At 43.3% G+C, this 12,481-nt stretch overlaps 2 protein-coding genes across 10 annotated transcripts in view; one reads left to right on the top strand and one right to left on the bottom strand.

The window, feature by feature from the left end:
- Positions 1 to 4,572, top strand: part of LOC108247401 (echinoderm microtubule-associated protein-like 6) — an 81,993-nt gene extending 77,421 nt beyond the window's left edge. For 6 of the 8 annotated variants that reach the window (XM_037973708.1, XM_037973707.1, XM_037973705.1 and 3 more), the window contains 4 exons: positions 1,564 to 1,667; positions 1,761 to 1,914; positions 2,022 to 2,122; positions 2,222 to 4,572. In XM_037973708.1, the coding sequence (XP_037829636.1) occupies positions 1,564 to 1,667; positions 1,761 to 1,914; positions 2,022 to 2,122; positions 2,222 to 2,246 (384 nt within the window). In that variant the 3' untranslated portion in view covers positions 2,247 to 4,572. Of the gene's footprint in view, positions 1 to 1,541; positions 1,668 to 1,760; positions 1,915 to 2,021; positions 2,123 to 2,221 lie in introns of those variants that run through there. The other 2 variants (XR_005232677.1, XR_005232678.1) reach the window with 2 other exon arrangements.
- Positions 4,573 to 8,467: 3,895 nt separating this feature from the next.
- Positions 8,468 to 12,481, bottom strand: part of kif11 (kinesin family member 11) — a 13,244-nt gene continuing 9,230 nt past the window's right edge. Inside the window, exons 17-27 of one of the 2 annotated variants that reach the window (XM_017434262.3) lie at positions 11,919 to 12,054; positions 11,648 to 11,820; positions 11,410 to 11,535; positions 11,093 to 11,248; positions 10,634 to 10,773; positions 10,376 to 10,536; positions 10,182 to 10,300; positions 9,757 to 9,979; positions 9,452 to 9,618; positions 9,180 to 9,278; positions 8,468 to 9,091 (exon numbers count right to left, since the gene is read on the bottom strand). In XM_017434262.3, the coding sequence (XP_017289751.1) occupies positions 8,984 to 9,091; positions 9,180 to 9,278; positions 9,452 to 9,618; positions 9,757 to 9,979; positions 10,182 to 10,300; positions 10,376 to 10,536; positions 10,634 to 10,773; positions 11,093 to 11,248; positions 11,410 to 11,535; positions 11,648 to 11,820; positions 11,919 to 12,054 (1,608 nt within the window). In that variant the 3' untranslated portion in view covers positions 8,468 to 8,983. The remainder of the gene's footprint in view (positions 9,092 to 9,179; positions 9,279 to 9,451; positions 9,619 to 9,756; positions 9,980 to 10,181; positions 10,301 to 10,375; positions 10,537 to 10,633; positions 10,774 to 11,092; positions 11,249 to 11,409; positions 11,536 to 11,647; positions 11,821 to 11,918; positions 12,055 to 12,481) is intronic. The other variant, XM_017434264.3, reaches the window with a different exon arrangement.

The raw sequence follows: 12,481 nt of genomic DNA, 5'->3' as shown, positions 1-12,481 counted from the left end.
ACAAAGACAGGTACAGGTGTCAATACAAAGATAGGTATATGTAGCATTACACAAATAGGTAAGGTACAGGTACTAATACAAAGACAGGTACATATGGTTCCAAAGTGGATAGGTTCTTAAAGTGATTATTCATATTTTCGATGTGGGGTTCTGTGGAAAGTTTATGAACAGATAATATCTTACAGTGATGAGGTATGACCATCATATCTGGGACTTCTCTTACCTTGCTGAACCACACACACACTCCACAAGCATTGCACACACGTGTTTGTATAAAACAGGTTGCTGTTACAGAGCTTTTTATGAGCTCTTAAAGCAACGCTCACCAGTGCATATGAAGTAGACTCTATGGAAACACCAACAGATGTGTTGTCAGACCACTCAGAACACAATTAGACCCACTAAAACTTGGCTTATTTAAACACGTCGCACTTTCATCAGTTTACTCATACAAACTGACACAGCAGACCAAGGAGGTAGACCAAGATATGAAGACTGCAGTACGAAGTGGTGAAAACAAGAAGCGACCAGCACCTCGTGTGAAAACCACTCATTAACTCAGCATTGATGTTCACTAAAAAACAAAATCCTATTCTGGAGAAACACCAAGGGCTGAAAGAGGAAAGAGACAAGTTGTGGCACAAAATCACTCTACAATGCAACGTTCTGATGGAAAACCTGCTAACAAGCTTCTGTTAAGGCATTAAAATATAGACACGCAGTAATGGATTTTACATTTTTTTTAATTTTATTTAAAATGTATTTACTTTTTATTATTCATGAGCACATTTACTGACTACCTTGAAGACCCTGATGGTTCGCCACTGATGTCTTACTTGTTGTAGCTCAGTGGTGTCCAGTCCTGGTTCTGGAGGGCCGCTAACCTGCATGTTTTAGATGTTCCCCTGCTCTTCAGCAGGTCTTCAAGATCTGCTGAAGCCTGGTGATCACTCGCTCATTCAAATCAGGATCAACTAAAACAATCAGGATAGAGGTCCTCCAGGACCAGGATTGGACACCGCTGTTGTAGATGGTGCTTACGAACAACCACGGAATTGCATGGGAATAACCATGTCATGTAAAATTGATGGGAATGTAAAAGATGATAAAATATTGTTCACATAAACCATTATTACATTTTTGACATTGGAGCTTCTTTAAGATGTCAGTAAGCCACTTTCCTTTTGGTCTCATTTAGACTTGTTGTTATCTCATCAGTCCAGTCATAAATAAACTTTTTCTCTCCAAACTAAGGTCGTTTAGAGCAGTGATTCCCAACCCTGGTCCTCAAGGAACTGCATGTTTTAGTTGTTTTTCTGCTTTGACACACCTGATTTGAGTGAGTGAGTGATTAACAGGCTTCTGCAGAACATGAAGACCTGCTGAAGAGCAGGGAAACATCTTAAACATGTTGGACGGTGTTCCTCAAGGACCGCGGTTGGGACCCTCTGTTTTAGAGAACTATCTATAGCAAGATATTTAGTTTTTATTTTTTGTTTTAAACATCTGAGGGCCTCATAAACGTGCATTAACGTGCACAGTGTGCACACCTGTTGTGTTCAGGTGTCCTCGGGAGCGTATAAGCGGCAGGTGTTCGAGGTTCCCTCAGGGAAGCTGCTGAGCGATCAGAGCGCCATCGACAGAATCACCTGGGCCACGTGGACCAGGTGAGGTTCTTCTTCTTCTGTGTCTGACCTGGCTGGAAGCTTCAGAGCTTATCTGATCCACAAACTGCTCTTCATCCGCCTCCTCCTCCACAGCATTCTGGGCGACGAAGTTCTGGGAATCTGGCCCCGGAACGCCGACAAAGCCGACGTGATCTGCGCCTGTGTGTCTCACGCCGGCCTGAACATCGCCACGGGGGACGACTTCGGACTGGTCAAGCTGTTCGACTTCCCCTGCACAGAGAAGTTTGTGAGTTTCCGCTTCCACGCTCAGTCGCCGTCTACGGGGGGGTCAAAGGGTCAGAGCGGGAACATCGTTCCAAGATGCTGAAACGATGTCGTTGTTTCTGGTTTCAGGCCAAACACAAGCGCTACCTCGGCCACTCGCCTCATGTGACCAACATCCGCTTCTCCCACGACGACAAATACGTGATCAGCACAGGGGGAGACGACTGCAGGTGACCAGTACCACAGCTGATCAGCTGAGGCTGCTTAAAGGAGACATTTTGTTTCCTTTCACAAGTTAACAGGATGATTTGTTTGTTTGTTTGTTTCAGCATCTTTGTGTGGAAATGTCTGTAAACGTTCGAGAGCCGAAGCGCCTTAACAGAGCCACAAGTGGATCCAGGGCGGGTCGATGGTTCTCCTCCACAGACATCCTGAGAGAGGACGCTCATCTGATGTTTACAGATGTTCCTGCGGCACCTTCTGCGACGGGGGGCGGGACTCTGCAGCGCCCTCCCGGGGGGGTTGTAGGAATGTCCTGCATTGTGAGGGGTACACGGTGGCGGATTCATGTTGAGCGAAACCCTTGAGTTTATTTAATGATCTGAGGTTAAACCTGCACACTCTGATCTTTAAACACTTTACCGCTCTCCTGTTTTCAGATGTTCCAGAAAATCCTCAAAGAGCTGCTGCTTCCAACAAAATTAAACAGAAATCAAACGTGCGGGAAGAAAAATCCTCCTGAATAAATGTTGAAACGTGCCAATGCATCCGTCAGCTTTCTTCTCCAAAGCCCAACAGTAATCTGGGACGTACGTTTTGTAATAACCTAAGTTTTTTTTTTTTACTTTATTTTTACAACTTCAGCCTAAAACCTCTTCCTGTTTGCTCTTTGTGTTTTTATGACTTTAAATCCCCCTCTTCCCTAATTCTCCGGAGCAGAAAAGTTCAGATTAGAGACGTGAAGTCTGAAATTCCACAGGATCTACGGGGGTGGCAGCCATGATGGAAAAACATAAGAAAGAAAAGCTGATAGAAGGCGCTGGTTGCCATGGTAATGCCCACCCGTTTTGGGTAGCTGAAAATGGAGATGCAGGGTGCAGCGGTATCCTAAACAGGCAGAAACACAGACTAAAAAGTAAGGCTCAAACAAAACCTTGCTATGTGAAAACTAAGTTGTATAAATAAAACTGAACCATAAAAGTAGGCTCTGATATGTTCTTTTCCTGTCTACAGTGTTCTGTGTCAGAGATACAAGTTTAAAAACATCCTAATTTAAGAAAGTTTAGACAGTCCTGAAGTTAGTGTGTGACATCATAAAAGAAAAATCCTCAAATTTAAGCTGCGGTTGTGTAAAACCCATTAAAAACATCCAAACACCAGTTCAGTCATGTAAAGTCCAACTTTCTGTGACCCGTTTAAACTTGAAATTATGTTTCTGTGAAGTACGTCTGACCTTTAGAGCCCCCAAAGAAGACTGGGTTGTCTCACTCTTTGCACCAAAATTGTAATCTATGAGAAAATTTACTGCAGTTTTTTTTTTTTTTTTGTGGTGAATTTCACTTACGTCGTACGATGTACTGCTAGTAAAAGTCATAGCACGCTATTCCTGGTCAAGTTGCACGTTTTGATGTTGTTTTTGTTTGGTTTTTTTGTCCGAGTTTTTCCATAAAGTTTGCGGAAGAGTAACAAACCAAACAATGTGACAGTAACAATACTTAAAGACAAGTCTTAAAAGTGACATTTTAGGATGAACCTCAAATTACAGCAAGAATAAAATCTGTAGGAAAATAAAACATTCACAAATTGAATTTATGGAAAACTTAAAGTAGCAAATATATATATATATATATATATATATCGTATATTTATCCACCCTGGGAAATGATTATTAAGAATAGTTTCAGTGAAATCAGCAGAAAAGAGTGCGACTGGCGTGATGAAACCCTGCTGACAGAGAAAAGAGAGCTTGAGACTAACTTTATTTTTTTTTTCCTGCAATTAAAAATTCCAACTCTGTGTTGGTTTTGTTGGGTTCTGTGTGCTTGTTTCGGCTCCTGAAGAATTTCTGTTGAATTTCTTTGAAATGTTTTCGTCTGAATTGACGTGACGTTCTGGGTTAAAACGAGCGGACTGTCGGGCTTCTTCTCGGGTAAGTTTGAAAGAAGGCCGTGGACTCAGCTTCCAGGAACGTCGTCGACCTTCTTTCTTGAGGAGACAAACAAGAGTCAGTCTTTACGTTGACGAACCTGCGCTGCATCTGGACATCGTCACACTTAAGTGCCTTTCTGGATTTTTCTACCTGGGTTAGATTTGATCAAACTGTCTGAGGACTTGATTTCTTGCACTGTATTTTTATTTATTTATTTTCCATATTTGGACTTATTTTGTACTCTGTCTGGTGCTACACTCTGAATGTTCATCCTGAATGGACAGAAAAGAAAAGAAAAAAGGAAAAAAAAAAAAAATTGCTTTGCTGCTTTTTGTTCCCAACACATCCACAGCATCGCGATCAGAATATTTACGGGGATATTTTGGTGTTTTGTTTTTTTTGTTTGTTTGTTTTTTTTCTGCCTGACGTGTACGTGATGTGTGGATGAATTTCTCTGTGCTGAATATTACCTGTTGTGAAAAGTGTCAAACACTCTGTGGAAAGATTAATAGAAGAAAAGGATTTAACTGATCTGTTGATTCATTTTTCTCTCTCGACTCACTCTGACACACTCTGAAGATTTATTATTATTATGATTATTAATTAACATTTATTTAACTAGACAAGTCTCATTGAGATCACAGATCTGGGCCTGGATGCAGCCTAACATGCATGTTTTTAGCCTGTGGGAGGAAACGGGAGCACCCGGAAAAAAAACCCACGCAAACACTTGGAGAACATGCAAACTCCACACAGAAAGACCCGCGGGCCCAACCCGGGGTTTGAACCCAGGACCTTCTGAACTCTGAAGGTTGTTCAGGTTCAGCCAAAAAGGGTTAGAGGCCTATTATTCCTCAAAGAAATACATGTCACCCACAGCCTTTCAGAGTTTTAGACTAAGATTATCTTATGATGACAAATGACAGAGTTGTGGCTATTTTGGGCAAACCTTAAAAAAAAGCGATAACTTGTGTGATCTATTAGCACATGGAGTATGTGTTGTGACTGTCAGCTACTACCACGCCAAATTTGAGCTCAATACCAGTAAAATCTTTTAAGATATAGCCATTTTTATGTGGGCTAAGGTTGATTGGCTGTGGCAGCCATCAACTCTAAACATTATACATTTGTAGATCCAATGATTACATTCTAAAAGCTTTTTTTTTATTTATTTAACCTTTATTTCACCAGGAAACCTCTTTTCCAAGAGAGTCCTGGCCAAGAGGCAGCGAGGTTAACAATTGCACGATTTAAAATGCCATACAAAGAATTATTGAAAACAGTTACAATTTAAAGACGCTCAAGTGCTTTCAATCTAGTCTTAAAAGTGATCGGTGAGATAAGTTCAGTTAGTTTCTAGTCTTTTTGCAACGTGTTCCATGTAAATATAGCCGAGTGGATGCAAGCCCTTTTTTTCCCCAATTCTGTGCGAAGAAAAGGAACGAAGAGTCCGAGCTCATCATTTGAGCGCAAAGAGTAAGAATCAAATGTTCTCCATGTGATTAAATCACAAATATAGGACGGAAACAGCCCGAGGATGGTCTTATAAATGACAATGTACCGATGACCCAACCTCGTGGTAGACAAAGGCCATCCCACTCGAGAATACAGTTCTCAATGGTGAGTCAGGGCTTTACAGTTAGTTACAAACCTCAGAGAAGCACGATAATGAACAAAAATGTGTCACGCAATCAATGAGATATTTTGCTAACAAAAGACAGGTTGACTCCAACAGCGTCACACGTGTTGCGCTCAGAGTACGTGTTGAGGATGCTGCTCAGCTACTCCCACGGTAAATGTTAGCACAGTATTTTCATAACTGACTGAATCCTATAAAAGCCATTTTAGTGTTTCCTATGATCAGTTGGCTGTGGTGGCCATCTTGAATTGGGTTGACTCCAAAAGTTAGTTAGTCATAGATGTCAACTTAATGATTATTTTTTGAGAGCTTCATTATGATCTGTTCAGTGATTCGTGAGATATTCTGTTAACAAAAGTCATTTTATGGAACATAAACTGCACCTTTTCGTTAGTTAACATGAATTTTATGTTTTATCGTCACCCACTGCCATGTAAAGTGGGTGAGCGTGTAATGTGTGTCTGCCTGTTAGCAATATATTTCATGAACTACCGTACAGATTTGAATGAAACTCCCAGAAAGTAATCGTTGGATGCACATCAACAGCCAATTATCTTTTTGGAACTGATTCAAACTGACTTCAGAGAACACAAAAATGTATGGGCTGCGAGTTGGACCTAAAGTCCGTTGTACTGCTTTCCAGTGTTCAAGAAACACATCTCCCCACTCCGACATACTGCAGCAACTAGTTTGTGATCCAGGAAGTTAGGGAAGGGACCACCCCCATACTTAAAGGCTTGTTTCTCAGTATTGGGGGGCATAAGGTATTAAATGTGCTGGAAAAGCAGACAATGATCCTAACATATGCCCGGTACAGCAAGTACAGTATCACGTCTTCCACTTCTATAGGCAAACTGCAGAGGGTCATGACCCTCAACAACCTGCAGACTGATGAGACGAACAATGAGCTGCTCCGAAGTCTTCACAGAGTGGGGTGTCAGAGCCACAGGTCTGCAGTTATTGAGCACCACTGGTTGATTTGGACACCGGTATAAGACAGGATGTCACCCACAACACTGGGGCTTTTTCCATCCGAAGGCTTATGTAGAGCTTTGGCAGAGGCACTGCTAGTTATCCTGACCAGTCCTCCAGGAGCCTCGGGCACATTCTGTCCGGCCCCGCCTTTCCTGGCTGAAGTGCCCTGAGCTTAGCTTCCACCTGTCCTGCAGCAGAGAACATGTTTGTGCAGGCATGCTGGGGAGAGACGGCAGCTGCAGAGATGGAAGACGGAGCCGTAGAGGTAGAAATGGAGGGAGCAGTTGCAGGAATGGTGGTGCAGGCATGACGGAGGGCCAGCCGCTGAGGCGCAGGTAGGGGGGCTGCAGAGGTAGAGGGAGCAACATCTGGAATGGAGATGAAAGGAGCGGTTGCAGATGTGAAGGTGGACGTTGCCATTGTCAAAATCAGCACCCTTGCGCCACTTCAAAAGGGATCTGTTTGTAAAACAGTAGGGACGACTAGAGGACAGGTTCACCATTGAGAAGTTACTCCAGGCAGATTTTTCTTCAATCTGTCTGAAAACTTAGCTCAAAGTTGTATTTTTTTTAGCCATACTGTCTCCGGGTCCTGGTCCCAGATTCAAGTAGACTGGTGTATCGTCATCGCACTGGATATGGCCTCCCCAAAGATACGCAAATCCAGTGGAGTCAAGACCAGTAGGACTTCAATGGGTGCTGTGGGTGTTGTTCTAATGGAACCTGTGATTCTCAGGCAGACCATTTGTTGCACGTGGGTGAGCAATACTTTTGCCTGCCCAACTTGAACACAGAACCACCACACTAAAGCAGCATAGCATATGGCGGACTGTGGCTATGTAGATCTATCTGACAATCTTTGGGGTGGCACCCCAACGACTGCCTGCAGTTCTTTGACATTGAAATAAGCAATGGCGTGATATCAGCCTTGTAACATGAGGCTAAATCAACGGATGTTCCCATGTTTCAGCTACAGCTTGTTAGGTTGAGATTGAATAGACTTCTGGGAAGTTAGAGTCTCTCCTGGTATGTAGTTGATGCACACAGAAAGTAAGTCCTGTGATGGTCTGGTGACTCATCCATGGTGTACCTGCACAACAATCACTGAAGACCGGCATCAGCTCCCAAGATCAAGTAGGTGTAGAAAATAAACAAATAAATGGGTGAATAGATGAGTAAACCGATATATATTCAAGTAGTTGTAGCCTAGTGGGTTAACACATCTGTCTTATAAACAGAAGAGTCTGGGTTCAAAATCCAGCTAGTGCCTGTTTGAATGTAATAGTTATCCATGTGCCGGGTCCATATACCCACCTTGTTTATAAACTATTAAATCCTGGGAAACCAGAGTAGTCAAAAAAAAGCAGAATGAGACGTTTTCAATTATTCTCGCTGCAGCAAAACTCAAATATTTAATTTCAATACTTTACAATATGAGCTTCAAAAAATACAAGTCATAACCTCAAATTCTGTTTCTAAAATTGATGAAAATAGCTTACAATATTGTTCTTTAGGAAAATGGATGCCGTCTCAGACAACCAAAGATTTGGGAGTATTTAGAGGTCAATACTTTATTTGGGTCTTTCTCAACTAAAATGTTAAATGCCTTTTTTATGTTACATTGTGTAGTTCTCAGCTTGATTTCTTCTTTTGTATTCATTAACAGATGTAAATAAAAATGCAAAAATATGCAGTCAATCAAATTTACAAGTAAAGGAGAAAAAATTACAAGTGTTTATTTTACTTGTAAATATTTCTTTCAAGGATTTTAAAAACATCCTTAGAATTAAGATAATCTTTATCATCTATGAACAACAAAGTGCAACTCTGGCAAGTCAAAAATTTAGGAATTATAAAATTCAAATGTTTTGGACCGAGTACTCAGCTTTGTGGGACACCACAGTCAAAATTCAAACATTTTGATGTAAAATTACACAGAAAACATTCCCATCAAAATAGTTTTTTTAATCATTTCAGATTTTTGTTTGGTGAAATTGAACTTTTATATATTTAGCACCAAAGGCTTTAAATTATGTTGTTGCATTCAAGTGTTTTGATAAAATTCTCACATTCTCACCATCAAACATTACTATGAAAAAAAAAGGACTTGAATTGAAAATTTAAACATGCATGGGGTGTTAAAAAAATGCTCCATCGTATTTCTTTTCATTCACACTTTAAAACAAGTCAAACAAAAGTATAAAGAAAGCATGAATTTATTTATTAAACCAGCAAACTTAAAAAAAAGGTAATTCAACTAAAACAAGACAACGTCAAAGACAACATTTAAAAACAGGACAGTAAACAGGTTAAAATAATGATCTGCCGTTTAGTTCACAGAGCGGAGTGGGAGTCGAGATTTCTGAGGAGTTGAGTTTTCGTTTTGTGACGTCTTCGATCTGTTGACCATTTTTGACTCCTTGCTGACTTTTTTCTGCTGGAAAAGTACAAGAAACTTAGATGGTAAAACCCTGAATTCATATAAACTAGAACATGAAAAATGTTCGACTCCTCTCCGAGCTCACCTTAAAGAATGGAACGCGTTTTCTCTCGTTGAAGACGAGGTTCTCGTCAAACAAGAGCTCACTTTCGTTGCAGTTACTCATCTCGTCCTCCAGAGAATCCTGGAACAAGAGAAAAAAGGTGAAATAAAAGGTTTGTTTTTTAAATCAGTAATCAGAGCAACAGCTTTATTAGAAACTACAGAAATGTAAAAAATAAGGTTAGTCGAAATGTCTGGTCCTATTTCCAGTGATGTTGAAGCAGGAAAAAATAAATTGAATGAAAGTGTACATACGGGGTCAGTCTGGCTTTGCTCGTCTTCCTCCTCCTGCTCCTCTTCCTCCTTCAGTGCAGCCTGCAGCTCCTCCTGCTGCCTCCTCAGACTTTCCAACAGCTCGCTGCGACTCCTCGACTTGTTCAGCTGTCGGGGATACACAAACTCCCGGCGCTGAGGGGTCGTACCTGAACTCAACAGAGCGATAAGTGTGTGACTTGGGGAAAAACAAACCCTGAAGCAGCTTTAATAATATCCTGTTGATCAATACGAACGGTTTGTGATTCGAACACTGGTAAGTTCGAAGTGGATGTTAAACGACTCACCAGTGGGAAAGTCTTGCTGCAGCTCGTCTCTCAGGAAGGTGTGGACCAGCTCTTTGCCCGTCTCCATGTGGTCCTCGAGCTCCGTCTGCTGCTGCTCCAGAACCGTCCGGTTCAGAGAGGTCGTCTCCTGCACAGCTGCGTGAGCCTGCTTCGCCTCCTCCTGACGACCGGACAGCTCCTCCTCTGCCTGCCGGAGCTGTTCAGTACAGCGAGTCTCGACACTCTGATAAGGTCAGAACAGATTATTTAATGTTTCAGGCGAAATGTTTGTTTATCGATTACTTCAAAAAGAGTTCAATGCAAACAGAGATGAGTCTGAAGAAACAAATACAGCACGTTGATGTCTTCTTAAAGTGGCAATTTAGTTTGTTCTGTGTGGAGAAAACGATATCAGAACGAAACAAACATTCTGCAGCCAGTCGTACCTGACAGAGGCTCTGAGCTTCAGCAGAAACCGTCACCATCATGGACAGATGTTCCTGGGTTTGGCCGTTTACGTGCTCCTTGACCCGGAGGCTCCACTGGAGGTCGCGCTCCACCAGACCTGCAGAAAACACACAAGTGTTAACGTGGCCCCTAACGTGCTGTGGGAGGCGGGAACAAGAAACCAGTTTGGTACCAGAAACAGAGCCGCGGAGGTCGGCACAGTAACTGTTCATCTCCCCCAGGGCCTGTTGGCTCTCGTTGGCCGTCAGACGCAGAGAGGAGGCGAGGGAGGAGGAGGTGGAGGAGAGGAGGTCTGCCTGGGATGAAACCTGATTCTCTACTGAGCTGCAGCCGCTGCAGACAGAAGAACAGGATGTTTATGAGATATGGGTTATGGGCTGGTGAAGTTAACAGATAAACCAGAAAAAAAAAAAGAAGCTCCGAGCCTCACCTGCTGATGCCCTCCTCGAGGCTCAGAGCAGGAGGCTTCAGATCTTGGGAGGCCAGGTGCAGGTCGGTGTAGTCCTGCTGAGTCTGCAGGGTCAGCAGATTGAGCTGGTCCTGCAGACACTGGATGGTCTGCTTCATACCCTGACAAGAAGGACGAACCGTTGTTTTGTTCAATGATACACAGCGCCATAAAGTTCTGTTAGATCCATCCTAAACTGAGATAACCTGCTGAAAAGTTTAAGTCTTCAGTTAAATAATAAGTCCCAGATGGTTCATTTTTTACTGTCCCTTACTGGACCCTGACAGCAGCAATAAGTAAATGAATAAATGTGGTATTGGTGCATCCCTACTTCCTGTTAAACTGAGTTTTTTTCTCCTTGTTGCTTTCAATTGTCAGTTTAAAGGTAGCTCCACATTAGTGAGGATGGATGTTTGAACTCTTATCTCTGTGGCATCTTACCAGCTGCTGTCTCTCCTGGACCCGCAGGATCTCCTCACTCAGCTTGTCGTGTTTGGCCTGCAGGGCCCTCAGACCCTGCACACTGGCCTCCCGCAGACCGGCCAGCTCCTGAACCAAACCACCGAGAAACACACCCATCTCCTTTATCTCCTCCACCTGAGAGGGAAACGGGAACACAATGAGGTTGAAAAACGGCTGCGGGAGATTACGCCTGGAAGGAAAGTCCCCAGATTCAGGAAGATTTAAATGGGCTGAAATGTTGCCTCTTCCTTTTCTTGGACAGAGGACAGGACTCAGGGGAGGGGGTATGGACTCACTTTTTTGGCCAGAGCTCGCTGCGTCTCCACAGAGGACTGCAGGGTGTCGCTGAGCTCTTTGACAGCTGATAAACCCATCAGAGTCCGAACAGCGAGGACGTCCTCCATGTCCTGCTGATGCTCCTCCTAACCCAACGAGATCCTCGGGTATTAAAAACACTCACTCACTCTGATTAATGAGACGAGTATGACCAAACGGCAGTATTTTCCCATTAAAAGCAGTCCTCGAACGCCTCACCAGCAGCTGCAGCAGAATCTCTTTGTTCTTCGGACACAAAGCTTTGTGCTGCTGCACCTTCTCCTGACAGCGAGCCACGCCCTCAGCCACCAGCGACCTGACTCCGCCCACAAACGACCCCATGGTGGTCAGAGAGCCTTTCACCGCTGCGTCGTGCATAACGAGCAAACCATCTTTTCAAGAGGAGGGGTAAACAGAGACAGTCACAAATTGGACAAAATCACAGCATATTTATGTTCAACAGTTCTACACGTCCTTGTCTTGGTCGTACCAATGGCCTGCGAGTAGCTACTCAGCATGTCGTTGTGTTTGGCTCCGTGTTGCTGAACGCAGCACTGCATGCTGCTGAAAGCGCCGTCTATCCGCTGAGCAAAACTCTGCTGCATCTGTATGTTGTGCTGCTCCACCTGTCATACCCAACATGGGTTTGTTAGTCCGGTTGGAAGCATTTCGGGCCACAAAAAACATCGGTTCAGACAGTCACTGTTTTAATGTTAAGAGCCTGGAATCGTCAAGTGGGAAAGTTGGCGCCTGTCCTCCAGCAGTCACTGCGAGAGGCGGGGGACACCTTGAACAGGTCTGCAGTCCATCACAGGGACACAGAGACAAACAACTGTTCACGCTCTGTGCGAGTCAGCTGTTAAGGGGACATGAAGACACAAAAAAAACATGCTAAAGCTAGCCAAAGAGAAGTAAACTCGTTAAACCTCGTTCTACTGATAAAGTAACATTCAGTTTGTATAAAAAAAAAACCTGCCTACATCTTGAAATCATTAGTTACAGTGGTTCCCAAAGTGTGGGACGCAGTGCCATTGCAGGGGGGGGGGGGGGGGG

This window comes from Kryptolebias marmoratus, linkage group LG22 (assembly GCF_001649575.2).
Source record: "Kryptolebias marmoratus isolate JLee-2015 linkage group LG22, ASM164957v2, whole genome shotgun sequence".
NCBI lineage: Eukaryota > Metazoa > Chordata > Actinopteri > Cyprinodontiformes > Rivulidae > Kryptolebias > Kryptolebias marmoratus.
This window is presented reverse-complemented; position numbering and strand designations above follow the sequence as displayed.